General features: G+C 45.1%; 1 protein-coding gene across 1 annotated transcript in view; it reads right to left on the minus strand.

Annotated features, from left to right (window-relative positions):
• CHTF18 (chromosome transmission fidelity factor 18) overlaps positions 1–13,547 on the minus strand; it is a 488,876-nt gene that overhangs the window by 247,646 nt on the left and 227,683 nt on the right. Inside the window, exons 16-17 of the mRNA XM_085629346.1 lie at positions 10,656–10,880; positions 7,709–7,858 (exon numbers count right to left, since the gene is read on the minus strand). Of these exons, the coding sequence (XP_085485472.1) occupies positions 7,709–7,858; positions 10,656–10,880 (375 nt within the window). The remainder of the gene's footprint in view (positions 1–7,708; positions 7,859–10,655; positions 10,881–13,547) is intronic.

The raw sequence follows: 13,547 nt of genomic DNA on the forward strand, positions 1-13,547 counted from the left end.
CGTGGTTGCTACACCTCACCATCGGCAGGCCCATGGGTGCAGGATCACAGCATCACATACCCTAAAGCAGACCTGTATCCTACTCCCGCGAAAGGCACAGCTGCATACACGGGCCAGACAGGTTTTCACCAGAATCTAAGTGACAGGGAGGGCTACAGGAAAGTTTCTGGGAGAATACCGACAGCCGCCATATGGTAGTCGGGTCAAAGATGTGGGCTCCAGCACAAGATGGCCAGGTGTTGGGGCAGAGCCAAGAATCGTTATGCCATCCAACATGCAACAATCAGAGTCTCAGATGAAATAGAAGGGATAAGAGGAGAACGTTCAAACTCATTTGAAGGACTAGAGATAAGGGTAGAGATAAGTGCACTCTCTTCCTATATAAAAGAGGCCATGTTGGTCCGTTCTTGAGAAGTAGGGGACCTGATAAGGCGTACCCCAATTAGACCAGTTGTATTTGCAGGAAAGTTGAGTTTCATGGGATAAATGGGGGAAGTCTGGGATGGAAAGAAAAAGGGGAGAGCAGAAGAGCTAACAAGGTGTACCCCGATTTGACCCTCTGTATTTGCAGAAAAACTGGACTCCTTAACAGGACCATAAAGAAAGAAACAAAGGTCTCAGCTACCCATGGATACACCTTTAGTAATGTGCTTTGTCACTTACTACGAACTTCCAAATGACTGTGAACCGATAATCAACGGACTGGAAAATATGACGTAATGTTTTTATGTGACTACTTAGAGAATAACCAAGCACAACCCTTTGTGGAAAACATCCTTATTAAGAGTGTCACAGGAGTGCAGTATACTACGAACAAGGCCACCTCGCGACACCAGGTACACAGTTTCCTACCGAGAAATGTCCTTCCTTTTCCAACTGGCAATCACAGTTGGGGCCCTTCTAGAAAAAATACAGTGTTCCTAAAACACAAAGTGATTCCATGGTGGGTTATATAATTTGATGCTACCAGACGTGAACAAGTTCATGAGAGGTTGCAGGGGTTGAGAGTAGGGGTGGGCGGAATTTGCGTAGCCGCGCTACGCAAAGCTCCGCGAAATGGTAAAAAATCTCCGCGAACACGCAGAAATTCCGCAAACACGCGGAATTGCTTGTTCGCAATGCTTTTTTCCTGTTTGCGATCGCTGTTTGCGTGCTCGGGGGGAAATATCTCGCGAACACGCATTTTGAGAACGCGAACAAGCAAAAAATTCTGCGAAGCCGCGGAAAGCAGAATTTTGGGCAATTTCGCGTTCTCCGCAGAACGCGAAATTACGCAAATTCCGCGAGCGGAACGGAATTTAGTGCCCAGGCCTAGTTGAAAAGAGCCGCTTGGACCCCATCCCTGCAAAGAAGATATAGCCAGGGTGAGCGAGCGGGGCAGCTGAGGGTTAGAAACTTGGCAGATAGAAGCCCAGGCAAGTTCTAATGAAAGAATGCTGCTTGGGTCAAGGTATGGGCGCCCAGCAACTGACGTTGGGCCTCAAAGGAAGGCAAAGCCCTTCCAGCAGAGGTGTGAGACTTGGCAGAGACAAACAATTGTGGGGCATGAGCTGAGGCAGTTTAAGAGGTGTCACACTCCAAGAATAGGTATTGGGTGCATGGAGTCAAACCTTCACTTGAAAAGTCTTTGAGGTAGAGTCAGATGTTTCAGGGGAAACTCGTAACACGTGGCAAATCACTGTGAGCTGTGATAACTGGATGTAGGATACCCTGCTAGGCAGAAAGGGAAAAAGCAAAGCAGCCTTACTTGTTCAATTAGCCCTTGTAGCAGGGCCCACCTGAGACAGTACATCATCAAAGAGTGAGGATGTCTTCCAGTGTAGTGGAAACTGCACCACTTCTGATAGATATGTGCTCCCATGGATACCACTCCGGTGATCTTGGTTTAGGCAGGCCTTACAGAAAAAGCATTAGCTGTCCATGTGCCTTTACTCCGGGTGCACCACCAGGGGAATAGGGAGAACCCGTGATAGGAAAATCCTCGAATGCTGCTTTTACCTAATGAATGAATGTCAGGCCCAGGGTCAGACGGGCTTTACAATATTTTACTGGTTAAACACCATAACTGAGCTCCCACCTATTGTTTTAGATGATTACACTAAAATCAGCAGACTACTTGACTTCAGGGTGATGTGATAGTCCTCTGTTCTTGAAGAATTTTGGGAGTTCACAAGATCACCTTACTCCAAAGATCAGTCAACAGCCGCCAGCTAGTCTAGCAGTTCCTGGGTTCTTCATGAATTAGGGACCTTTCGTAGACCTGTAGCCCATCCAGTAGACTCCTGAAGTTAGGGGCTTCAGCTTCTGAAGGTCAGCAGTTGCAACGGATCATTCTGCATCAAAAGTGGTAGACTTGCCCACTCTGCAATGGCTGAGGGAAAATAATTGAGAACCTTAGAAGATGAAAATTGCCCAAGACCAGCAAGCTTGGCCAAAGCTAGGCAAATGATTTGAGGCCAGTTGTCATGTGAGGGATGCCGTCCTCAGATACCACAGGCAAGAATGTCAACAGATACTAATATGCTTGATTTTCACATTTCTGGTGTCCAATCATTTCAGTGGTTAAGCAAGAGAAAATAAAGGTACAGTCTCAAATACGTGCTTATTTAAACAAAACAGGGTGTTAATCAGGCAACATATGGCCGGGGTTTTCCAGACAACAGCATGAATACTTTTTAATGGCCATGAGAGGGAAGTGCTGAAGTATAAAAACTTACATTCCTCAGGATAATCATAAAATATTCTCTTTTGTAAACTAACTCAAGGATCCAGTCCTACCTGCTATATATATACGGAATCTAAATATAACAAACATTGACAAGCCAATAGCTTTGTGTTTACAAAGCATAAACTGTCTATGTTGCTTTTTGAGGATTGGGGTGGACGAAAAGAGTGGTGCTTTGGTTAGGAGAACATTGGCTCCGTGGAAGGAACAGGCTGAAGGCGGAAATATACATATTTGGGTTGCAGAATGGAGGCGGCGTGGTGGGAAGCCGTGGACTGTACTTTGGGGAGTAACCTGCACTTCATGGGTTAAGGAGAAACCAGGGGGTTGCCTCCTTGAGGGGTTTCAAGATAAAAGATCTCGGAACCAGGCTTCAGAAATCTGATCCATCCCTAACTTTACAATGATCAAACCATACCACAAATGTTGCAGTAGTCTGCAGCAGTTCCTATTTTTACCGTTGCAAGGGTGCCTGAAGTCAGCACCCTCTATACTATCTTGGGTCTTGCAATGATCGATACTAGGTGACCTCTGGAGTACCAGACTGCAAACCTTCACACAGTTGCTATAGCTTCTGTCGTTCAGCGATCTGTAACCCTTTATTCTACCCGCTGTACCCCCAAGATGCTCCACGTCCAACATGGCTCCCTAATGTGCATAGTTCTGCTGTCCAATCACCTTGGCACCATGTCACAATCATCCCACTCCCATCACCTCTTGGTGCACACTGCTTCGCAGTAATCTGTATCCCAAGGGGGAGGAAGCACTGACCCTTCACCCTAGCTCTCCCAGCCCATCAGCACATTGCTCGACATCTCCACCCCCAATTTTCAAACCCTGAACAGACATTTCTTCGCACCCTTCTAATTTAATAATCCACCGTTCCAAACCCTTGACCCATATCCTCCTTCTAGCACTCAACACCTTCTTCTGATGGATTGTTAACCTACCATGACTAAATTTCACATTGCACTTGTGCGTCACCTGAAAGTCAACGGTCTTCATAGTACTGAACAGAGCGGGACACCCTTCACCATACGCCAGCAATTACCTACTTGTGGGTATTTCAGTAGTCTTCTTTGCTTTTCGAGTACTTGGCATCTCTTTCCCCAGATCATATCCGCTCCTCACCCTCCCAGTTCTGCTCAGGGCCCGCCCCTTCTTACACGCTCATCTTCTCACGGCACAGCAACTGCTTCTCAGTCGTTCCTGCACCCATCTAGTCTCACCTGCTTTAATACTTCTCCGTCTCACCCCCCACCCCCCCCACCCCCCCAGGATAAATTTGTGGCCTGCAATCTACTGATTTGCCTCTCCACGGCGCTAACTCCCCTAACTACGCCACTGTGGGTGGTTGGCCTGCACGCTCATGGCCCATCTCCTCCATACTCCACCAAAACATGAAAGCACACCCCCTTCACTTAAACAAATCACCTGGAGTCACACACAGGTAGGTAACCCTGCAATCCAAGCTACCTTGGGTAGCCTCAAACGAAGCCCCCCCACACAAGTCAAACATATGGATACAATCTCAATGGGATCAGAGCATCACACTCACAAGCACCGCAGCGTGAGGGAACCCTTTAAAGTGAGCCTACGTGTAAAGCATACTGTACATGTTTATACTACTAACACAGCACTAATGCAGCAGTTACACTATGAAGCTACAAACTGCTGCCAAAACAGGGAAAAAGTGACAAGATAAGCATACCAGCCTGGGAAGAAGAACAGATGAGTGTTATAATAACCCTCAATTAGTTAATGTAGACTATATGCAGATGAAGACCTATTTTTCCCCAAAATATACATTTTTCTTTCGAGACATAAATGGCAACCTTGGATTCTTTTGCTAGGGATTCTGGCCTCAGCATAAATATTGACCCAAGGCATTTTTATTAATGTTAATAATAGATTTCTGCCTGCTGAAACTGAACTGAAGCAATTAGTTTTTCATAACCTCTGGCAATCAAGATCTTTTTTATGTAGTTATTTTTATTGTATGTGGTTTTAAATAGGGCAGACTGGTCCCAAAGGCATTAAAGTACATGAAAAAAGATTACGTTTCACATTTTATTTGGCACAGACAGGGAGATTAAGTGATTTGACTAGAATCACAGGCTATGTTGAGCCATGGCTGGGATTTAGACGTGGGTCCCCCGTTCCAAGGTCGGCAGCTCTAGCTTTTAGGACATATCTCCTCCCTAGCTGTAAGAAATATAGAAATCTAATTATTAGACTACACATAACGGTTCTATCTGGTGCACAGTAAAATTAGATAATATTTAGAAAAGGTGTGCATGTAAAACACCATGTGCACAAGCAGCCTCTCTTGTTTCACTCTCGTATCTCTGTATTTATGTATATGCAAGTTATACCAGTAAGGGGAGATGGGACTCCTCCACGACAAGTGATTCTCCGAGTCTCTGTGGAGGCGTCCTATTCTCCACCCCATAACCTCTAAAACAGGCCCTACATGTAATACACTGTGTATTACGCCAGGGAAAAAGTAGACAGTGAAAAAATAGAACACAACTACAATAACATATTCCAAAAAGCAAGGAAATATGAAACCAGCAGCAGAAGACACAAGAAAAGGTTAACAAGAAATGAGTTGTTGATATGAAATATTAAGGGTCGGCCGCATGCGGACTTGCTCTCTGAAAGAACACATTATTAAGTGGGTGTAACTAAGGAGAAAGGCTCTCCTTGCAACCAACAAGGGCCGGGGCCTTCCTCCTTTTCCAGAATCCCCATTAATCAGGCAATAAGTCTCTTACAGAGGTCTTCCTTTTGTGGGCAATTCTTTTTCCACTCTTCATATATCCGCAGAGACCTGTTAAACCGTTGCCAGGATTGCTAATCCCATCAATCTGGGATCACAATTAGTTCCCCTTTCACCAGTAAACGTCCTAGCTCGCTCTTTTCACTTCAAGGCACATTCAACACAAGTGTAGTTGTTTTGAGTATTCACCAAGCCTTTCGAAACTACCATCGAAATGGCCTCTAAATCAAGTTCCAATGACAACAGTGGAGAAACACTCCATTCCTTCCCATAGTAAAATTCTTAAGTGCTGAAGTACTTCATTCCTGGCCATTCCCTTATTCCTGGGTTTCCGCCAGATAGTTACTGATGCTGGAGCATCTTTATGGGATGAATTACACAGAGGCGACACTGACAGATATATTTCCGGGTCATAATCCAGACTGACCGAGCCATTGCCTACAAATACAGGGCAGTTCCAGGCCTTATACATGTTACCCACAGTGACCAATACATGGAACGAGAGGCTCCATACTATATGTAGGCGTGTTCCAGCTTCATTTGGGGAATAGCACACTATAAGCAAGATACTGTATTTAGAATGCGATATTTGCTCTACCCGTACCACCTACAGTACACCCATTTTCCTGGGATCCCTACATCTTCGCAGGTTTGTACTGGTGGCTTTATAGCTTTAATAAGGGACACTTCCTGGCTTTATATGTGTCACCTAAGATCATCAACACAGAGGGTCATACGGGGGAATAAAACACTAAATACGAATACTTTTGTTGAGCCAAGATATCTACCACTCAGAGTACACTACATTTTCCAGCATCTCTGCACTTCCGGGTCTTTCCCCCTCCTGGGTAATGGTGTATCTGGTACATAATGGTGCCAAATCGCACAGCGTTCACTCACTTCGAGAACGATGACGCAGAAGGAAGGGACACAATAATAATACGGTAAGTGTGTATTTACGGATAGCACATCATCATGTTGAGTAGATAGGACCAGATTACATTATTTCTGGGTCTACTTGGATACATGTGTTTGAGTGTATTTGAGTCCTCGCCACAGGCCATTATGTGGCCTATCAGCAGAGGGACGCATTGCCAGTAGAATATCTGAGGTGGTTTGTTTTATATTGGTGATTAGAACATTCGGTAAGCTATCATTAGTAGACCGGCACCAGCTAGTTGCTTGGTTGATCAGGATTATAATCCTGTTTGTATACATATATGCCACAATGTCCTTCACATTGCTATCCCATAGGCAGTACTCTATACACAGTAAATTCCGGGTAATGCCCTTTGTGGGCATGTGGCTACTTTATCTGAGAAATGGCAGACACATGAGGGGGTTTCATGCAATGTTGCATGTAAAAAGGAGTGAAATACACATTTTTATTAATATTTGCATGTATCTCACCCTGATGGGAAATGCTAGAATGACAACTATATGGTTGAATTATATGTGATTAATGTATTTTGTCTGTTCCACACCCTTCTCAAACAAAGTGAATGCAGGACTGAACGTCGTAAGCGCCAGCAAGTGATTGAAGATCACCTATTTATATTTGTTACCGAGAAGGTTCGGATTGGTACAGAGTTCAATCTGCCATTTAGGTCCTGAAGAAAGCCCACCTGCACCTCTAGGAGAGTACACAGCCCTCATCCATTAGCACCCTCTCACATACCATTCTAAGAGCTCCCCTGCATTGGCAGGGTTGTAGCCCACACCTTCGGGCATGAGGTGTCGTCCTATGATGAAGCATGCCACCTGGTCAATGGGCGAGGGCTGTCGTCCTTAAAAGAAAACACACCTTATCAATTGAAATGCATCCATTTCCAGTTTGAGTCTATTATATCTCCACATGGATCTTTTTTATCTTGTGTCTACTTTGGGGAGGATCCCTGTGATTTACCCCTTTCCCCCCGTTTTCGTTGATCAAAGATATTTCTGTACCGAGTGTTGATATGAGAGATCATGAGAATGTAAAGACAACAGGGGGATCATTCATCCCTAATTTTAGAGCAGGATCACTCTATACACATTACTCTCTTCCATAAGCCTAGAGATTCCAACACATAGAAGAAGAGATCAGTCACTGGACACAACTTTGTTATGACAACATTCAAAAGACGAGCTGAATTAGTAGCCAGAGCTTTATTATGACAATTGGCCATGGCTCTGTCATGACAATATCTAGGATCACTTACCGGCCTGAGCTTTGGGGTAACGATATCCAGAAGAAGGCACAGGGCCTCGAGAACCAGAGACTGAGGCCCCACGTGGCTTCGAATCGATGGATGGATCTCAGTGATCATTGACGTCAGGATGTTCTTGACTAGATTCAGCTTGGACTGCGCCTATTTCAACAGGGAACAAACCGGTTAGTAAATGCTGAACTTTAACATCTGGATGTTAAAGCTTCCCTGGAAGATCTCTAATTTGCCTCTAGAAACAAATGTGGTTCTTGCATATCCCTCTTTACAGACAAATCTGTCAAATGTTTCACATACCCACACAAAGTTCTCCTCTGGACACACTCACATGAGTTCCAAAATGTATAGCCATGCCTCTGATCATTCCAATATAGTTTTCCGATAGATTTCCAACTCTTAGTGCTAGAGATTTGCCTCTCTCCTTCAACAGACATGTCAGCCCTAATCTCCACTGCATTATAACTCACCACCAGTATACCCTTCTGCACACATCAAATGCTTCCCTTTGACTACATTGAAAATCTCACTACTTGGTCCATCACTTCAATGGTGTTTTTCTTATGGTGACCATTTCTCTTCCTCCTCATCCTGCATTCATAATAAATGGGAAGCAGATTAAAGCTTGTCTGCCCGCACCGCAGAAGACAAGGCTAGTGTTCTAGTCAACGCTTCTTTTAATTTTATCCCCTCAATATATATAATATGTTCTTTGCACACACCTTCCCTTTCATTTATCCACCACTGAGATGTATTTTTCTTCTCTTTCCACTCTTATTTACATCTACCTGTATACTCACATATTTACAAAGCACTATTTACATTTTCCTTTTTCATATTCAAGTCCATGTCTCAATAAACGACAACGTACGCCTAATACCTTTAACCCAAGCTTCTCAATCACTCACTATTAGTGTTCCCCTATATATAGCCACTGCTACCTTTTCATCATCCCCATGCATTCCACCTGCTCCTAGCACCCTTAACGTCTCATGTTTCTGCCCCACCACTCCGCTCTTTATCTTGTTACCAGCATTATATACCAAACTCTTTCTATGTATTGTCCCATGCTTTACTCCATACCTGTATTGACGTTCCTATCTACTAAATGAAGCATTTAAGGAAAAAGCTGCTGACCCTATACAAATTGTGCCCTTTGCTCTCAGGCTGTCACAAAACTGAGTAGAAGCACAGGGAGGTGGACTTCGAAAATACGTTGCTGACACAGAAGGTAAAGAAGCACAAACTGGTTCAGTTTTCAATTATGTCTCTGTGGGTCTGGCGAACATGTTGGGTATTCCAAGTTTTTCAAGGCCATAGCAAAAACATCCTCCTTATCATAGAAGTATTGTGCACCTGTGAGCAAATGACACAGCAACCCCTACCTGACTCTTTACTGGGAGAGGGCAGTAAGCGCAAACTGGAGCATTTTGGCACTGTACCAAAACGTGCAACAGAGGTTTCACCATAAAGGACATTCACAAGGTTGGTTCCATCACCTGGTGAAAGCCATTCGTGATGGAAAATTTGCGGACGCTCGTTTGATAAATCGGTTTCCACAAGTTTGGTTTTCGTGAATTATACTTTCAACTTCCATTTCTCTAGCACCATCTATGCTTGATGTAGGTACAAGTAGGAGCCATGTTGTAACATTATCAACTTGGGGTTGGCATCCAAGAGCGGGGAAGTGAACAAAGTGGTTGTACAGCAGAATTGTACCTGGGCACACAATGACGGATAGGGGAGTAAAGGGGACATGGTGATCAGCTACATTAGAGCAGGAAAATATTTGCATTACACCAATCTACTGATGTAAAAACTGCTCTACCATAAAAGTTAGAAATGTTTGTGATATAGAATGAGTGAGGTGCCCACCATTCCACCACCAGAATCAGGTACATCAAGACACTGATCTGGATAGGTTGGGAATATTCTTAATCAAATAGGGAACATATTGATTACTGTGGTGAACGCTAAGGCCGGTGGGCTGGACAAGAGACAAAGGTATACACATAGAAAAAATAAAAGATTGCAACCACTAATTCTGAAAAAGGATTAGCTAGTTATTGACAAAAAAGAAGATCAGTTCTTCAAGTATCACTCATGACATTGCATTTAAAACAAACACAAGGAGCGCTGAAACGTTTCAGACACTCACCCCCAGTCACTAATAGATCTGGGTTGAATCCATCATCATTCTTTAGCTCACTTTACCACCACAGTTCAGACCCAGCCATATGCAAATCAGTCTTGACCCCGTTCCTCATGGGAACAGTCCAGCCAGAACTGTCAAGACGGGTCTTTCCTTCACCGGAAACAAGCATTCCTGGGACTTGTTTCAGGGTAACACCCCTCATCAGCCAGGCTAGCTTGAATCCAGTGGCAAAGTGAGCAAGGGGCCCACCTACACACAAGGAGATGATGGACGAAGCTAGCTGGCTGATGAGGGGTGTTACCCCAACATCGGTCCCAGGATGCTTGTTACCGGTCCAGGGAAGACCGGGCTTGGCAGTTCGGGCTGGACTGTTCCCATGAGGCACAGGGTCAAGACTGATTTGCATATGGTCGGGTCTGATTTGGGGTGGCGAAGTGAGTTAAAGAACGATGATGGATTCAACCCAGATCTGTGACTGGGGGGTGAGTGTCTGAAAAGTTTCAGCACTCCGTCTATCGTCTCCTTGTGTTTGCTATGTATTAAAACATCAGCCTAGCACATCAAAACATTAAGTGTGGGGCTCTGGGGGACACAAGATATTACAGCATAGTAAAAAGCACCCGCACATTTTCCACCACACATTCACTCACTAAACCTTCAACAAGCCCAATGGCAGGGTGTGAACACATTATCCTACCACAGCCACTCACATAAGGCCCTCCGTGGTTATGCTGTCCCCCCAAGGCATGCACATCTTTTTCACTCTCCATTATACAATTTTCAACCCACCTCATAATTACTGTTGGGATAGGCTATCCTGGGAACATTGGAGGCTGCAAATAGCAGGTGGAAAGCCACTGGGAGAAAAGGCAGGTATCTCATGAGCTGGAAATTTTGCCCATGCATTATGGTCACATTCAGTATGTCTGTGAACTCCAGCCAGTCCGTGGCAAGGCACACTGTGCCAAAGCTAGCATCTTTCACTTTCATGTTCAGGAAATTGTCATAAAGGCCCTGGAAAAAAGAAAAGAAGTTATACCAGACATGCAAAAATTTCAAATATGAAAAAATTTACCTTTAACTACAGTTCACCAGCTTTGGTATATTTCATAGATTGACATGCTTTGATCTTTCCAAGCAGTCAAGCTTCAGTTCCGCAGGAAGCCCACATCATGCTACACCTTAGGAAACTCAACTGGCTCCTGATACACAAGCATGCACACTTAAATCTCCTCACCCACACCTACACAAGCCACAACACTGGCCCTGCCTATCTGAACAGCCGCCTTCACTTCTACCAACCTTCCACGCACCTCCACTTGGCCTGTCTCTCACTAGCACACACCCCACGCATACACAAAAGCAGAGCAGAATTAGTTGACTGGACCCGTAAAGGCTGGAATGACCACCCACAACACATCAGAGCCGCCCTCTCTCTTCTTGACTTTCGCAAGACGCTGAAGACCTGGCTTTTTGAGTAAGACCCCCCTTAGCTGGCTTCACACACCTGCTATAGAGCGCCTGGATAACTTTGCATGTGATTAGTGCGCTATAAAAATACCCATAACATAACAAAAGAAAAATATTTGGTTAATGGGGGAAGGGGGGACACTTCTCAAGAAATAACCACTATTTTTTTCGATGTGAACCAAAAAAGTCACTAAATTAAACTGCACTTTACCCTCTGGTAGCTTGGCACAAAAGCAGTCAGGTTTAACTTGGAGGCAGTGTGTAAATTATTTATGCAGCATACGAACCATGATTAAGGAAAAACACATAAAAGAAAAATACCAAAACAATTTAGAAAAATTGAGACAGTTTTCATCACTAAAATGAGACCAAAACAACAAAAATCCAATCAGTGGAACCAGAAATATTGAATTTCAAAGTTTAGGTAAGTATAGCACCTAAAAGCACAAAGTGCCACTTGCTGTCATCCGGTCGTGCTAGACCAGGGGAAAGTCACCAGTTCAGGTCGATCACGATGGAATGCGTTCCAGATACAGGGATCAGGTTAGTCCAGCTGAAAAAATTACCTTCTCAAAGTCTGGCAAGAAGAGCCCAGTTTGCATGGAGGAGGCCACGAGGAGCAGGTGGAGCATCGTGGATGGTCCTTGATGTAGAGAGAGAAGAGCAGGCTGTCGTCACTGTAGCGAAGAGTCAGTTGGGCGTCAAAGACGGTCGTTGCTGGAGCTTCAGAATGGTGGTCACTGCAGGATGTCTGTGAATCTCGGTTGCCGGTTGGTGTAACATGAAAAGTCGGGTTCACTGGAGCTTCGCATTGGCAGTCATCGCAGGCGGCAGGATCCCAGTGCAAATGGGCCAGTTCATGTAGAGCCCATAAACTTCAGAATTTCTCCTTTTTCTTGAAGAGGAGTGCACTTTGATGCCAGCCGAGGGGCCAGAACCTGAGGAGACACCTCACTCTAGCAAAGACCAGCAGGGCTCAGGCAGGTTCAGCTGCCAGTCCATTTGCAGCAGATCAGCTGAGCTGTTGCAGGGAGGGCTCTCAAGTGCATTGCGTCCCTGTAGCTCAGAACAGGAGGTCAGCCAGCTAACCCCTAGCAGTCATTCAGGTTAACCTGCTGTGAAGGGAGCAGGCCCATCTTCCTTCTGAAAGATCAAGGCAGGCCTCATGCAACAGGGCAGTCCTTTGGGGAACAAGGCAGGCCTCAAGCAGCAGGGCAGTCCTCTGGAGAACAAGGCAGGCCTCAAGCAGCAGGGCAGTCCTCTGGAGAACAAGGCAGGCCTCAAGCAGCAGGGCAGTCCTCTGGAGAACAAGGCAGGCCTCAAGCAGCAGGGCAGTCCTCTGGAGAACAATGGAGGCGCCCAGCAGAAGGGCAGTCTTCTAGGGAACAAGGCAGGCAGACCTTCTGTAATGTCCACAGGTCCAGGCTTGATTTGATTATTTTATTAACTGTGCAATTGCTTAAAATATTTACAGTATAAAACACATGAACAGCGCCCCCCTCCCAACCACCCTTCCCCTAGGAACAACCCGGTATTCAGCTTTAAAATAGCACTGTGGCTACATGGGCTCTATTTACTACTTTGTGTCCATTTAAAACTTCAGTTACAAAAAGAGTTAAAATATTGGGTTACCACCCTTTTGCATTTTTACACCTATAAGGATCAATGGTTATTTAAAAAACCAACAGGGTCATTCCCTCCGCGATATTGTCATTAAGAAAAGTTCTTAGCGTGCTCCCTGATGGGCCCCAAGTTTAATTTCTGATTCCAGTGACCTTGCGAAAAACCCCTGGGTTAGGTGACGACTGACAGGGTTAGGGTACCAGATGATTTTCATTACAGAATGACAGGAACCCTAAGTTCTGCGGCCTTTTGATGGGACTCAAGTGCAATTCTAATGTGATGGATAAACTTGCCAACTCTGGCAAGTAAGCAAGTTGTGGTTTCTGAAAAGCACCAGTCCGAGGCGCCTCTGCAAGTTCTGAGGCTCAAAACCCTTAGGGCCGGGCCCAGCAAACAACGATGATCGCAGGCCAGCTTTGGGCAGCAGCATAAAATAAGTAGCCAGGATTCACTGTGGTAATTGCATAACCGGCAGGAGAAGATGCTGTCAGTACCTGCTCACAGGTCCAGGCGTGTACTGATGAGTGGCTCAGGAGGTCCAATATTTATACCTTGTGCCAGCTTTTTAAGCAGGGGGGGTTCCCTATA

This window comes from Triturus cristatus, chromosome 10, assembly GCF_964204655.1.
Source record: "Triturus cristatus chromosome 10, aTriCri1.1, whole genome shotgun sequence".
NCBI lineage: Eukaryota > Metazoa > Chordata > Amphibia > Caudata > Salamandridae > Triturus > Triturus cristatus.